The sequence below is a fragment of the Biomphalaria glabrata genome, chromosome 12, assembly GCF_947242115.1.
Source record: "Biomphalaria glabrata chromosome 12, xgBioGlab47.1, whole genome shotgun sequence".
Classification (NCBI taxonomy): Eukaryota; Metazoa; Mollusca; class Gastropoda; family Planorbidae; genus Biomphalaria; species Biomphalaria glabrata.
In genome coordinates, this window is record NC_074722.1 from 6,408,479 (window position 1) to 6,424,890 (window position 16,412).

General features: G+C 33.1%; 1 protein-coding gene across 2 annotated transcripts; it reads left to right on the forward strand.

Moving 5' to 3' along the window:
• The first annotated feature begins 646 nt into the window (after nucleotides 1–646).
• On the forward strand, nucleotides 647–16,154 carry LOC106058222 (E3 ubiquitin-protein ligase CHFR-like). 2 transcript variants are annotated; one of them, XM_056006693.1, is made up of 21 exons: nucleotides 647–884; nucleotides 1,882–1,978; nucleotides 2,187–2,235; nucleotides 2,725–2,788; nucleotides 4,439–4,537; nucleotides 5,390–5,451; nucleotides 6,623–6,689; nucleotides 7,070–7,262; nucleotides 7,681–7,756; nucleotides 7,938–8,016; nucleotides 8,639–8,703; nucleotides 9,872–10,071; nucleotides 10,612–10,676; nucleotides 11,458–11,592; nucleotides 11,823–11,975; nucleotides 13,010–13,093; nucleotides 13,376–13,446; nucleotides 13,584–13,671; nucleotides 13,772–13,894; nucleotides 13,997–14,072; nucleotides 15,046–16,154. In XM_056006693.1, exons 1-21 carry the CDS (start codon nucleotides 656–658, stop codon nucleotides 15,083–15,085), a joined length of 2,115 nt encoding a protein of 704 aa, XP_055862668.1. In that variant the 5' UTR covers nucleotides 647–655; the 3' UTR covers nucleotides 15,086–16,154. The 2 variants fall into 2 exon arrangements, with proteins under 2 accessions (XP_055862668.1, XP_055862669.1); XM_056006694.1 differs by having other exon boundaries at nucleotides 648–884; nucleotides 5,405–5,451.
• Nucleotides 16,155–16,412: the final 258 nt, after the last annotated feature.

Below are 16,412 nucleotides of genomic sequence, written 5' to 3' on the forward strand. Positions count from 1 at the left end.
AAATTATCTTATCTTATGTCTTATCTCATTATAAGTTAAGTTTACTATACAGTCATTTATACATATAGGTTTATAAGGATTTATAGCTAGTGTGATTGTTCTCTTTTCGCAGTGCTTTTTTTTTTGTGACCGTACGCACCGATACGACGTACCAGCGCCTTTTTCAATGTGGGGAAAAATTATTACTTTTCTTGCATTTTAACGTTTATTATTAATTTATTAGTAGTTAAAAGTTAATCAATCCACCACGGAGTACCGGCACTAATTTTTGTTTTTACAAAAAAACAAAAAAAAACAAAAAAAAAAAAAAAACAACACTGTCTAAACCTATATATAATATTCAAATATAAAAAGAGCTAGGTTCTATGTAGATGATCTAGCTCTCTCTTTGAAGTCTTTGATATATACGTGAAAGGTCTCTATAAATCAACGTCTAGATCTATATTCTATGTATATAGAGCTATATAGGGCAATATAGGCCTAAATGGAACTAAATGGTGTACGCCTATGGCTTCTATGGTATTAGACTTATATAGACTACTATATTATAGTATAGAGAGGTCTAGACATCTAGATTTATAAGTCTATGATACGGAGCTTCGCGGAGGCTACAGATCTTTTAGAAAGAAGATTATAATTGTTTATGAAATTAAAAATGTGGATTTTATTCGTTTCGTCGATATATACAATAGAAGAAGAAACTGCAGCAACAACTTTACACACTTTACAGTACCAGACTAGCTTCACAAGATCATTTTATTATAGATCTACAATGAATGATGCACCACACGAGAAAGTATGGGGACAGTTGTTATCAATAACAAATATACAAATGCCAGTTATTCCAATTATTAACAATAAATTTGTAATTGGAAGAAACAGTGGTGAGTTGATCAGCAAAAGCCAGATCACGGCAGATCATCACGATCATCATCATACATGATACATCATAATCATTGTCTGACTGAATAGTCAATAGAGTTACTGATTACTCTTACTGACATCATAAATAAGAAAAACAGAATTTGAGTCATTGATTAGCATGTTTGACTCTATTGACCTAGCCATCATGCATGATAGGATGTAATCATCTTTTTTTTTCTTTCTTTTGAAGTTACACCTGTATTTTATAAGATAATAATACGTAGGTCATTTTATGTAGTCATTGTAATCTCATAGTTATGTCATAATCATTATAAATGTCTCAGGCTAAGTCATTGTAATCTCATAGTTATGTCATAATCATTATAAATGTCTCAGGCTAACTTCTTTTGTTGCTGTCTTATTAACTTAAGATTTGGTTAGTAACTTATTATTATAAGCTATAAGTAAAGAACTATTTTCATGCACCTCTTATTTCCGTGCACTGACTGCACACCACTCCACTTTTGTCATCTTGTTAGTTTATTTTGATAGTAATTTCGTAACTTCCTATTGGATATTGCCTGTGCTCCATTTTACTACACTTTAGACACATTTATTTTGTTTTCTTCCATGAGATTTATATAATAGCTCTATCATTGATCCAAGTGACCTGGTTTGAAAACTTTTTTTTGCTTCCCTGGAAAACATTAAGTAGGTTCCGGGTTAAGGGAATTTGCTAGACCCATGATGCATAATCAATATCTAGATGAAGATATCAGTCAATAATGAATTTGCTTAGCTTTGTGTGTGCGTGTGTGAAATTTTCTTTTAAATTGCTTTTGTATTGCACATCCTGGTCATCCTAACATGAACATTCTATCAGCATGAAAGTTGCACAATACGAAAGGAGTTGTTTTTATATTGTTTTCTTCAAATCAAATTGGCTTTCAAAATAGTTCTGTTTTCTTGTGCATTTATAGAGTTATTAACTTTTCTATGGCATTGTCTGTGTTTCAGATTGTGATTTGCCCCATGTGGACAACAAGTTGGTCTCCAGTAAGCATTGCTATATTGAACGAGCTGATGATGGCACAGTTTGGCTCTATGACACCAGGTACTGTGTTGATGAATTAATAAACTAATAAACTTAAAAACTTTTTTTCATATCTAAATTCCATTTTAAACTTTCTTTTCGAAATAAAAATGTTGAAAAAAAATAAATTTAAAAGGGAATCTTATTATAATGAAATAATTGTATTTAGTTTTAACTTTGTACTTGTGTGAAAATGTATTTTATGATTATTTTATATTTTCAATTTCAGTACAAATGGAACCTTACTCAATCTTAAATTTAAACTAGTCAAGGGTGAGGTTGGTATCATTGACTATCATTCTACAGAACAATAGTATTATTTATTAGATTTTGGTTTTGTAGATTCACATATTTGATGAACCATAATACTTAGCTAGGTATTTTTTATTTTTTTTTACAGTTTCAGATTTCTGGAAGGAAAAAATCTGCAAAAATAACTTTAAAAAAATTCCTGTCATACATAACCATAGCATTTGACATTTAATTTAAGCTGTTCATTAACTTAAAAATGATTTATAACAGCATCTCAATATCATCTCAATATTTTATCTTTGCACATTTCTTTCTAATTTCTAGTCCTGTCTTCACACATTTTCTTTTTTATCTGCCAATAAACTTTTCATTGGGGAAAAAATAATTGCGACCATTTAGCTAAAAAAAAGTATTGAAAAACAGAAATTCAATATGAAAGCTAGAGTGGTTATTGAAAGTAAACATGAATTTATATTCCAATGCTCTATCTAAAAATAAACTCTCATTTGTTTCAGCGCAGACAACTTCACCATGGAGATGAAATACATATAATCCACAAAAAGAATGACACTGAAAATGGTATTGGAATAATTTTTCCTTTTTTTTTTTTTTCCCCTTTCCTTTTTGCCAAGCTACTCTTAGCTGTTACTTCTTGACTTCTCTGTTCTCTCACTAGTAGCCCTCATTAATTGGATGAAGGATTAAGAAATTGCTTACAGAGCATGAGATCTGATGGACGTGCATTAAGTTTCATTAATGATCTTTTAATATTTTTTTTTATTTGAGTACAGCACACTAGGCCATGCTAGCTAGTTAGTGTTGTGTTTCCCTCGTGAAGTGTAGATCATATTTGAAGTTTTGTGGTCATGAGAAACATGTTCTTAGCTGTGAACTTGATGGATTACCCCCCCCCCCCCCCCCCCAAAAGTTAGTTTACTCAACATTTTTTTCTGCATTGTTGGAAAAATTAGGTTTAAGGTATAATCAAAGATATGAAGAGAGAGGGGGTAATAGAGACCTATTCATTCTTTCATAGTCTCTAGCCATTTGACCCATTATTTAATTTAATAAATATTGTGTCACGAGTCGAGTCTGTGACCTATTTCGACCAGTTTCTAGAAGCTCGAGTTCAAACCAGTGCAAGTGTCCAGCGTAAACAAGTTAATTTTAGGTATCCAATCAAAGAAAGGGATTAAGGAAAAAAATAACACACATCAGCTTCTAGAAGGTCAAAGCTACTAAAATAATTATCTGAGAAGTTTCCATGATTCTGGAACATACGATTAAGAAAGGTATAAATTAAGGGAAAGTCAGTTAGACGGGGTCCTCGCTCAGTCCTCGATTAGTAATAAGTTTGTGATATTAGCGGGTCCATTAAATAAAGTTTTAGTAGTTGAAGTTGAAGTTATACTAAGTGAAGTTTCATGTATCATTTAAGTTTTATTTATGAAGTATCAAGTCAAGTTGTTATTGAATTGAGAAGTTAATTTGATGTGAAAGTTGAAGAAGTATCATTAAAGAAGTTTTAAGAAAATACAGAGAGATGTTTCTTTCTTCATTACATTGAATTGTCAAGTTTGATAATATTATCCCCGGCAAGTGTGATCGTCACAATTGTATGTTCTGAAACAATGGTGGATTATAAATAAAATTTTAAAGGGGAAATTAATGAAGTACACTGCTTAGAGGGGAAAAAAGGTTTGATTAATACTTGAATTGCAAAGAGACAGGACACTCTCTACTTCTGCTGTAAATAACAATGACCACATTATGCTGTTAGAATTTGTAAAATAGAAATTGCTAAATTTTATTCCTAATGTCTTAATTTTTACTCTGAATGTTTTCATGCTAATTTCATGCAACTGTCTGCTTAGTTAGACTAAAAGCTTTTCTCATGTGTGATAACCAACGAAATCAGTGTAACAGAGATGTCATTACAGTTACATACATATAGACAGTGTACAGAGAGCAAGTATGTAGATAATGTGTTGTTAAGTACTAGGTTTTTAAACCAGTTTGAATCCTTCTGAAGGTCAAAATTTTAGGAGATCCTCGGAGTAGGGGACTAGTTAGAAAATGTACAAGTGATTTATCATTGCGCAGGTTTCATGACTCGCTTGTTAATCATTGGCCTTAGAAACAGGCAATTTTTTCTTCAACTACCATTGATTGACAAACCAAAGCTGACATTCAATATATAATAATATGATGAATCATCTTTCCCCCCAGATATAGGTTATGTGTTTGAAGACTTGAAGGAATTGGACAATGAGCCAAGGTCTGATGACACTGAAGAATACAGCTTTAACAATAATGCCACTTTCATAGGTATCTTTTTTTTTGTTAGTAAATATTTTATCATATAATTTATGATATAGAAATTCTATTGTTAAACTCTGGTTGAAACTAATTCTTTGTGACTTTTAGTTATTTTAAAATACAATATTATGTTCTTTTTGTGCTTCAGTTTTCTATTTTTGGAACTTCTTATAAGTTAGACAAACCAATGAAAAATGATGTGAATGTCCTTTTCATTCTTCAAGATCATTTCCAAGACAAATTATCTCTAATTGAAACAAGACCTCTTGTCAAAAATAAAGGAGGTCAATGTTGTGTAACACTCTTGTGAACTGTTAAGATAAATGATGTAAAATGTTTTGTTTCAGATGTTCCTTCAGACTAGGGACAACAGGGGATGGCATCGGGCAGGGTTCATATCAGGGACTTTTGAGACCACTAAACGACACTTTTACTTTTCTACTAAATATAAAAGAGTTCTTGACTTCTTGTAAACTACTTCATTTTAATGTGTAAAGTTTTTTTTTTTACCTGTAAACATTTTCCTCATGGCTACACATATCCATATGGTGCTGCCACAAAGTATTAAACTGGCATCCAGTAATTTTTTTTTTCAGGTCACAATATTTTAATGATAATCTGTATCCTACATTAAATAGAAAGAAAGATGTTTACAATATATATATATATATATATATTGCAGCCATCCTCTAGGTAGTTTTTTTAAGTAGCATTATTAGTTTAAAAAATCCCCCCCCCCCCCCCCCCCCCCCAAAAAAAAAAAAACAAAAAAACTTTGCAAGGCATGGTTTGCTTACATTATACATACATTATATATTAATAGAAGAAAAATGTAATGCTTCTGTATTATTTATCTTAAAGAATTCTATAATTCAGATGAATCTGTTAACTATGTCGTCACAACTCCAGAAACAAAAAGACAGGTAAACGTTTTATATGGCATTAATCTTTGAGTTTTTAATGTATTAATCAGAATTGGTGGCTGAATGGAAGAGCAGTAGGTGATTGTCCTGAGTTTGAGTCTTGATTTTAGGGTTTCTTTAGCCCAGCCAGCTGTGCCTTAATTTGAAGTAGATACTGTGCCAGCAACTTAATCCTTTTCAACCTTTAGCCACTACAACAGATCAACTTGCTTTATCTGAAACATAGGCAAAACTTGTAAAAACATATAATCAAATTACTATTTTTGTTATTCATATTTATAAGATTGATTGAACTTCAAAATATTAAAAATTCAAATTAATCATTACAGAAAAACAATGAGCCAAAAAAAAAAAATCAAAATATGTTTTTGCTTTTTGATTCTGCACTTTAAACTTGTGAATATTACTCATCTATTTTTTTCTTTGTACCTCAAATTAATTTTAATTTTGTTATCAAATATCAGTGTTATTCAGCTTCAACTTCAGCTTTTTTTTTGTTGCATTCATATATGACTCCTTCTGTCTTGAAAGACAATGTATTCGCCCAGATGAATTACTGGTGTTAGTATCTTCTAAAAATCTGATATGACTAAACAAACCAATGCTGGAGCAGCAAACTTTGCTAAAGTTTTTGCATGAGAATGCATTGGTTTTAGGCTTATCAGATAAGGCAGCGTTCCTCTTTCTCTCATTTTGAGGCCACCTCAGTCCTTTTGCTGTCAGCCAGGGTCGTACCAGTAGGCAGGTTTACCACGCTGTCCAATCTTGGGCAATTTTCCCCCACATACTTAGTGATGTCTGAAGTCTTGAGATCCCTCTGGCAGACATCTCTGTAGGCTAGTCTTGGATATCCCTTGGGTCTGACTTCCTTGTCAAACTCAGCATAGAGGATGCCCATCCTTCCATCTGGCATGTGGGTAACGGGTGCAATCCAATGTTGCAATCAACACATTCATGTTTTTTTTTTATCTTTGAGATTTATTTCTGACTTTGTTACCAACTTTAAAACTAAAATTTATATTAGCATACAACTCAGACAAAATGATTGTGACCATTGCCAGTGAAAGATAATAAACCTCTAAGACAATATATAGTCATATCTAAGTGCATGGCCTTCTACGTTTCTTTAAAATTAACATCATTTATGTTTACTTTATAATTTCTTCAATAGAGCAGTGAAGACATTGGTTCAACTCCCTGCAAAAAACTGAAGACTGAAAATTCTAATTCAAACTCAAGTAATGAAGACTTATCATTTATTTTATTTAATGTAATGTATATCCCATGTATTTTATGGAATGTTATGGCAATAGCTTTGATGAAATACATGACACATAATATATATATACATAATCAAAGCTGAGTGGTTGAGCACTTAGCTTGATATCCTAGGTATGAATCTTTCTAGGTATTTTGATAAATTTAAGTATATTTTTCTGAATTTATCTAGTTGGGCATTTGGCATCCTAAGGGAAAATGTAGATAGTTTGGTATAACTATCAGACAAATCAAACAAGCAAAGCAAACTCTTTTCTTATGTCTCTAGAAACATTACTAATAATTTTATTCATCTAAAATATTTGAACGGAGAGATAATTTTTCATTGTTTAATACATAGAGGATGATATCAGCATTGAAGAAAATGAAAAGGATGGTGTGAAAATGTCTACTCCTGACAGAGTGAAAGAAAAGCTTAATGGGCAACCCAATAATTCAAAGTCCAGTGTTTGTGGTTCTAAAGAAGAAGAGGATGCGTTTTCTGAAACTTTAGTTTGTAGCATTTGTCAAGAGCTTCTTCATGACTGTATCAGGTAACTTTTCAAGAAACAAAATGGTATCTTCTCTTTGGCAAGACTTCTTTTTTTGTGTGTACTTTAGATAACTTAGTACACTTCATACAATTGCTTTGTTTGGCAAGTTCCTAGACTCAAAATTATTGAAGTATTTACAAGTTTAAAGAAATGTATAGTGCTCACTACTTTGCAACAGGAATAGATCTACTGAATTTTCTTTGCTAAATAAGCAAGTTACTACAAATAATTTACAAGTAAATAAGTCTAAAAGTATTTTTAAAAAAATTTATTTTGTTGTGAAATGTAAAATGGTAATTACAAAATATAATTAAACTGTCCAGTACATATTATACTTCAGCTGTCAAGTAGCTTGTCTGTTATTTGACGAAGTGATCACATTATAGCATTTACTTTCCTTGTTTCATGTGCTGGTCAGTTTGCAGCCATGCATGCATTCGTTTTGTTCTGGTTGCTACTCAGAGTGGATGGATCGATCAGATGAATGCCCTTCTGTAAGTATTTTGCCTTATGTTGAAGCATGGGGTTGTTCAGAATTATCCAATTTAAAAAATTCTTATAAAAATTATTTGTCTCTGTAGAATGTTATTTTAAACTTGTGTTGGGATGTTTTTAGTGTTTGTTTTAGTGTTTAACATAAGCCTTTAATGTTGATTTACTCCCTTTGTTTTCTAGTGTCGTCTGAAGGTGGAGCGTATCAATAAAAATCATTTAGTGAACAACTTAGTGGAGGCTTACCTTAAACTTAAACCAGGTTTGTAAAGCTCATGTAAAGTGTATTGGTTTTGTTTAAATACATAGTTGTTGTATTTGTCAGAAAAAGTATGTAAAGATACCCCTTTCAGACTTGTGATCTATGGGGGCAAACGATGTAAAGCTCATCGGTTTCTATGTTAGACTGTTAGCAAGGGTGTCATGTTACTAGCACAATGACCAACAACCTTTACTTCCCCAATGTATGTCTTGTAGCTATTAGAGTTGGGTGGACTCAGGGGTCCTCCAGAAAATCATGAAGTTCAAAATCCTGGTTTCATCAGGATTCGAACATGATCTCCCCCAGTTTGGAAGCCAAGCACTTGATCAATCAGTTACCTTGCCCCATGTATTGGTCAGAAACATATTTTATGGTCAGAAATTATTTTTTAAAGAGAATATGCAATTTCTGCCAACCAAAATTAATAACTTTTATCTTGATTTATATTTAAAAGGTTATATATTGTCAATGATATCCACTGCACTCTCTCCTAAAAATATTTTTTCATTGCTTTGAAAAAATGAATTTCCTTTGTTTACTTGTGGGTATTTGGTCCAATTAAATCTGCTAAGGATTTTAGTTATTTATTTATTGATCCACTTTTGACTTCTTTGTCCTGCAGAGAAAAGACGACCTGAAGAGGAATTGAATGAACTGGATATGAAGAATAAAATTACTAGAGACATGGTCAGTCAAAGTTCTACTCATGTTTAGTGTAGCTTCCAACTGACACTAAATAAAATGTCTGCATAAACATTATCCTGTAATGGAGCAAAGTTTTGAATTTAAAATTTAGCCCACTGTCCAGAGAATGTGTGAGAAAGAATGTTTGGCTACTTTTATTTGGTGTTTACTATAGTTATGTGCAATAATTTATCGGACATTGTCATCAGTGCATCTACAATAAAGAATTCCCTTGTACCTTAGCGAACTGATCACTCCATATGTCCTTCAAAGAGCCCTGCGCTCCATGGACTCAATGCTTCTAGTGTTGCCAGTTTCTCCCTCAAAAAGTTGTGGCTTGCTGGCTTTTGCAGTGCACGGAGCAACTTTGGAACTCCCTCCCCATTGACCTCAGACAGACAACATACTTCACTACATTCAAGAAGAACATTAAGACTTACCTGTTTACAACTTTTTTAGATTAGTTTGTCATGACCTTGAGCCTACATTGTTTGTTAAAAGTGCTCTATAAATTAAATTATTATTATTTATTAATATTGAACTTTCCACAGCTATCATTTATTTCTTCTTGTAGTCTCTATTTGAACTGATTAGTTTCAGCTACTGGCTACACAAATGGTATAAAAACAAATGTTTAGCTAAAAAATTACAAACAAAATATTCACTAACCAAAAATCTGCATTTATTATATAAAATCAATTTAATGTAATTTTTTCAACCACTGGACTTTTCTCTCTTCTCCCACTGATTTGAGAATGTAAAATAAAATATATATATATATATATACACATGCAATAATAATAATAATACAAATTAAATTAATTATCCTTTATTTCTTTTCAATGATTGAAGTTATTAAAAAATTGAATTCTGAAAAGATAACCCTTAATTTGATAGCTATTTGTAGGAATCAGCAATGGGAGTAGATTATTAAATATTGTATGTTGTAGGACTCAGCAACGGGAGTAGATTATTAAATATTGTATGTTGTATGACTCAGCAATGGGAGTAGATTATTAAATATTGTATGTTGTAGGACTCAGCAATTGGAGTAGATTATTAAATATTGTATGTTGTAGGACTCAACAATGGGAGTAGATTATTAAATATTGTATGTTGTAGGACTCAGCAATGGGCGTAGATTATTAAATATTGTATGTTGTTGCCTCAGCTTTACCCAGACAAGAAAATCCAGCAAAGTTTTGATTACAGTGATGCTGGCAGTCAAGACAGTCAAGCAGATATTCAAGTAGTTGCCCCTGAAGCTGTTGGAGCTGCTGGAGCTATTGGTGTCCCTGGAGCTTTCGGGGCACATCCTGTGGGTCTCATTTTTGGTGCTGGGACGCCATTTTTTGGTGTAGGAACCACCAGGTATTCTTTTTGTTTTCCACAAACCTTTTAAGCTTGTAATATATTTGAAAATATTCCTGGGCTATTGAATTAGCTGATGGTACACAGAGCTTGAAAAATTACCAACCATCTCTATTTCTCACATGTGCTGTATATCAGCCCAGTTGATTTGAAGCTAGATTAGATTTTATCTAAGGATTCTTTATTGGGTTGTCAGGCGCTACCCCCCTTATTGTCACTGCTGTCACATTGTACAATATTTTACTCTAATTTAAAGAGACTAATGATGAAATTTAAGTGATTATCTGCAAACTAAAAATGTTGTTACAGCTAATATCTTCATGTTTTGATATAGCAAGATCTATTTTAAAAGTAATGAAAATATTAGTTTTTGCTACATTTACTTGGGTTGATAAGTGTTGGATAGTTTCATAGTTCTCATAATACTCTTGGTTTGATAAGTGTTGGATAGTTTCATAGTTCTCATAATACTCTTTGTTTGATAAGTATTGGATAGTTTCATAGTTCTCATAATACTCTTGGTTTGATTCTTGTCAACAGAGCTCCCCAGCCTGTGTGTAGACAATGTCCAAATTATGTCAACAACTTAGTGGACCAGACTATAAGTAAGTACTAGGACTCAAAGATGAAATTTTTACTAAGTACCAGTTTTAGTTAATTTTCTTTCATCTCTGAATTCATTTTTTATGTGTAAAAAGCTTATTGTTTATAATGTCAGCATATCTGTTTCAATTTTATTAATTATTAGTAAAACTATTTTAACACAAAGATTTTGAGGGATATCAGTTGATATCAGTACAATAAATTCTCCACTAGTTACATTGTATAAAGTAAAAAGTAAAGTTAGAAAGTAGGGCAGACCTTTATTTCTTCACATTTATATACACTACATCTGTTGCTAGTAAATTGTGTGAGAATAAAATATGTCTGTGGATTTTTTAAAGAACTGCACTGAGCTCTGATAGTTATAAAGACAACTGTTCAATAAATTTATTAAAGTTGAAGACAAATATGGTTCCTTCTGTCTTGATAGAGAATGGATGTGCTTAGATGAATTGCTGGTTTTGGTTTCTTCTTGAATCGGAGCAGACAAGCTGATTTGGAGCAGCAAACCTTGTCATAGTTCATGCATGAGAATGCTTCTGCTATTGGATAGGGCAGCTTTCTTCTCTTTCTCTTTTTTTTGTCTAAGGCCACCTCTTGCACTTGCCGAGATGACAAGACTTATTCATCCTCAAAACAAAGTTATTTTCGTATTGTATTTTATTCTTTGTCTCAGTACCATGAACAGTAACAAGAAATTTAATTTGTAGATTAGAGCAATAACACTTTTCTTTCATTTAGTTGGAAAATCCTCTTCCTTACTTAATGATTATTTCTCTTTAGATGCTGTCGCCGCAGGCATTGACACACCAGATGCCACCACAACACCAGGGCCTTCCACAATGCAAGGGGCTTCGATAACTCCAGGGTCTTCCACCAATCCAGGCTCTTCCAGGACTCAAGGGCCTTCCACAACAGGTCATTATTTGAAGCTGTACTTTTCCCCTTTTTTTAAAAATTAATATCAGTAACTGTTGAAACAAATGTATATATTGTAGGCTAATTATTCAACATCTTCTGTCAACAAACATTTTTTTAATTAAATGTAATGAAATGTATTTCTAATTATGATCTAGTTAAGTTAAGCCCAAAACCTTTTTCCATGTAATGTTAGATGAAATAAATGCTTTGTTTGTTGTATACGACAGGTTCATCCACTCCAGTTGACCCAGATGCTAAGACATTCCCTCCTATACCAGGGTACACCTGCCCTCCTGGTGGTAATCATATCTTGTGTCTGTGCTGCATGTTGCCCATGCCTCAGAGGGTTGTACGCCACCCAACACTACCGCCTCAGTCTTGTGAGTATTTGCTAAGACTTCTTGTTGTTTTCTTTAGTCTTATAAGTTTTGGATGTTCTTTCAGAAATGAAGATTATTACACCCTAGTCCAAATCTCCTGCAGGACAGCAGGTGGGAATATAGGTGGTGGAAACCACCATGATGACTGTTCAGATGGCATACCATGTGACCAGGCAGCAACCTGTTTGTTAATTTAATTAGAAATGTGTATTGACACAAATGCCTTATTTCTGATTTATAGATGTCCTTAAATAAGATTGCTTTCCTAATGCTTCTTCTTCTTCATTCTCTTTTCTATAAGAATCATTTCTCAGCTCAAACATATATGAGGTTGTGTATCAATGTGTTATGCGCCAGGAGGCCCATTGACTCCGGCTTCATCCTGCTTTTCTTTCTGGGTATGCTCCCATAGCCTTTGATCAGCCCACATCGTCTGCAAGGCAGCAGTTGTTTTTTTTTTTAGTTATCTCTCCTAGATGAATTACTATCCCTAGTTTACGATTTTCATCTACCCGGGTTAGGAGTTTAAGCGTCCTGTACTCGCTTTTTGCAATCATTTCCCTAGATTTTTAAAATGTTTTAAGTGAATATCCTAACCACTAACCAGCCTCATCCTCCATGACTGCAAATCAGTTGATTCAAGGCTGTTTATTTGATATTCACAGTTAACCCTTATATCTATCTGTTTTTCTCCTATCCGCCACCTGGGGACGTGCTTTTCTAATGAGTCTTTGGGGCAGATGATGTTAACCTCATCTGTTTCTGTGGCCTACAGTTAACAAGGTTGCCTGCACAAGGACCAACTTCCTTTACTTTTACCCAACTAATGTCAGGTGCTCATTAAAGTTGGGTGGATTCGGGGCATCCTTAAAAAAATAATTCAAGTCTTCAATTGGATTTGCACCCAAGACCACCCCCACCCCCCCCCCCCCCCCCCCCCCCCCCCCGCGTTTGGAAGTCCGAGCGCTTTACCATTCAGCCACCATGCTCTTTCTGATGAGGAATAATGAATATTGTTGTTTTACTCGATCTAGGTGGAATATGCCATAGAGCCTTCTGTCATGCTTATTGGGGATGTAGAAAAGTAGATTGCCATGGATGCCTTGGGAAATTTAAAGGTAAGATTAAACGTTCATTTATTTCAATAATGTTGCAGCAAGTTGTGGACTCACACTTCAACACCAATTCCTAAACTTATTTTATTTATTTCTTCTTTGTATGAATTTATTCTTGTATCGTTATACGTCTATCCCTTTTTATCAACTAATAAGATTAATATCACATTAAAAATATTTTTTATATAGGTAGTGCTTAATAAAAAAATAATTGTTATATAGGTAGTGCTTAATAAAAAAAATAATCGTCTAAGTTAGCCTAACATTTACATTTTACCTCCACAGACATGAATTTCGGCAAAAAATGTTTGACACATTTAATTCTGGATAATCCTTACGAGTCACAAGTTTTGGCAGTGAGTTTATTTTCATTGAAATAATTAAATAAGTTGATTGCATAATTTTTGGCATGCTAAAAAAAAAAAGGTTTGGGACTATATTTGTAATATATTAAATTTAAAACTTTCAATGTACCTTAAAAAATAATTTTCAGAATTATATGCAGAAGAAGGGTTTATCAGTCAAGGATGTTCTGGCAGCTTGTCTGGCTAAAATGGTTGTGGGAGACTATGTTTGCATAAGTAAGCTAGTTTGTTGTGTTCAAATTGTAGATATATTCCTGACTAGTCTTTTTTTTTTTTTTCCAGTTAAATATATGACTGAGTGAATTTTTTTTTTCAGACCAGGCTTTATTTGTCAGTGGTGAAGGAATTAACACTCCTGTTTGTTATTCTTGTGGGTTGAGAAACTTTAAAGACTTGGCTTATTTTTACAGAAGAGACATTCCAGAGAGTGATTTACCAGGTGACATTTGATTGGAATTTTGTGTTGATGCTTTTGGTTTAAAGTTTATTTTTACACATTGAAATAAATGTATTTGTTCACTCAACTACTTTGTACTTGTAGATGAAGTAAAATCTAGACCTAATTGTCACTGGGGTAGAAATTGTCGAACTCAACGAAACAAACCAGATCATAGCAAGTGAGTTAGGAATCTTTTTTTTTCTTTTTGCTATTGTTCTTGTGTGTCTGAGAAAGATGTCGGGCAGTTGATTGTCCAAATCTAGGTCAGTTTCTACTTGTTTGTTTGTTTTACATGTTTGTCTGATGTTCCTTCAGAATTGAAGATTATTACATCCTTGGACTTTAGAGATTGATCAGTAGAGGTCTTTAGTCACAACATTAACTAAGATATCTCTAGACTAGATGGTGTAAAACATTGATTATCTCAAAATGTAATGTTCTATTAAAGAATGCCATTTCTATAAGGAAGTCAAGTGAAAATGATAATTGTTTCATAAATGGTGATCTTTAGCCTGTTTTGTTTTCTTTATTCCAGTATTAATTTTGACATAATATTATATACTGTTGTACTAGTCTATAGTATCCTTAATCTTCCTGATTTATTTTTATAGTGAGAAGAAAGTTCTCTAAAAGACTTGTGTTACATGGGGCAGAATGTTCACATATTTTTATAGGCTGTGGTTAATGAGGCCAAAATCTGAGTGGTAAAGCGCTTGGCTTCCGAACTGGGGTCCTGGGTATGAATCATGGTGAAGCCTGGGATTTTTAATTTCAGGATTTTTAGGGCACTCCTGAGTCCACCCAGCTCAAATGGGTACCTGACATTATTTGGGGAAAGTAAAGGTGGTTATTCGTTGTGCTGGCCACATGACACCCTCATTAATTACATCATCTGCTCTATAGATCGCAAGGTCTGAAAGGGGAACTTTTTTTTTTACAATCATCTTTGGGGCATGATTTTGACCTTCTACCATCATAAGATCTCTTCCTGTTTCCTTGGCAGTTAAATAGGTTATAATAAAGTTACTAAAAGTCCGAATATAAGATTTTCCCCAGCATCCTTCACTATCATCAATAATTTTGTTAAAAAAAATCAATTCTCAAATTAGTTTACCAGATACCGTGTTAAATTTTTGTTTGTTTTCTTTCAGACGCTTTAACCACATATGTGAACAATCACGAACATTATGATTGAACTCTAATTTATTTAGTCAAATGTCTTTCAACTACTGGAGCACAAGAATTTTTGATTCACTATTTTTTGAATGGAGATGAATAATGAAATTGGAATGTTAAAAACAAAATGGAAAGATTGGGTTAGTTGGATGAGCTCTAAAGAATGTCAAGTTTTAGAGATGGATAGCAGCTGAAAAGACACCAAGGCTTTGAAAGCTTGAGTCCAGGTCTGGCACAAGAAACAACACATGGTTTGAATGAAAGGAAGCTCTGAAGCAGGCCAAAGCCTTTGAATGGATTGTAGAGTTGTAAGAATAGATGAAGATTTGATTTGCTTGATCAAGCATTGCAATTGTATTTTATTATCACTAAGTATATTTCTGGAGGTAATGTAAAGTTCATTAGAGAATGAATGAAAAGGAATTATTTCCCTTTAGTCTTGACTGCCAGTTCATTAGAGAATGAATGAAAAGGAATTATTTCCCTTTAGTCTTGACTGCCAGACCAACTCAGTTTTATTGTTATGCAACAATGTCAGAGTTTTAGAACAAGGTGTGTGTGTGTGAAGGAAGATCAGTGGGCCTGGCAGTTGGGCTACATCTACTTTAAATATGTAATAGACAGTCATGCGGTGGCGTAGCTGGGGGGGGGGGGGGGGGAGAATTTGAAAAACCTCCTGAGCCCCCACTTGAGGTGGGCCCCCAAATTAGTATTTTTTTACATTAAATATTATGCAAGATGCAGGGGCCCCCAAATGATGTCAAATTCCTAGCTATACCCCTGCAGTCATGAGTAAATGCACAAGTGTTGGGTTGTTTTGCTGGCCCTATGATAGCCCAATATTCTTTTGAAAACTGGTTCCTGTTTTTTCACTATTTTGTTTTAGTGTAATTGAATATAATCATACACATTGAGCATGAAAACTAACAGAAAATATGCTCTGAATCTGGAAATTGTTATGTTTGAATTTTTTAAATTAGTTTCTTGTAATTTAAAATGTTTTAGTATGTAAAGAACCTTTTTTTAAGTTATACATAAAATTTTATACTACTGAGATAATAAAGTTTTTGTATGTTTTATGTAATTATAGTTTTCATTGATTGATTTTTTTTTGTTTTTTTTTGTTACTATACCTCTGTTCAATATGTACCTTCATGGAACTTTCTGGGTGGGTTGGGCTCAAAAACCTGGACACAGATTTCAAAAACGTCTCTAATGAGTTTCCTAGAACTTTGATAGTTGATGTATATTGTTGGGAAAGGAATTACTAGCTTATTGGCCACACTGGGAAAACTCTAGTTTGACTTATAATGTTCAAAGTATAAAAAATAAATTAATTTAA

Coding starts and splice junctions, on each gene's coding strand:
- LOC106058222 (XM_056006693.1), top strand. CDS start 656: ATGTGGATTTTATTCGTTTCGTCGATATATACAATAGAAGAAGAAACT. Junction 8,017..8,638: donor TTACCTTAAACTTAAACCAG/GTTTGTAAAGCT, acceptor TTTGTCCTGCAG/AGAAAAGACGACCTGAAGAG. Junction 11,593..11,822: donor TCAAGGGCCTTCCACAACAG/GTCATTATTTGA, acceptor TGTATACGACAG/GTTCATCCACTCCAGTTGAC.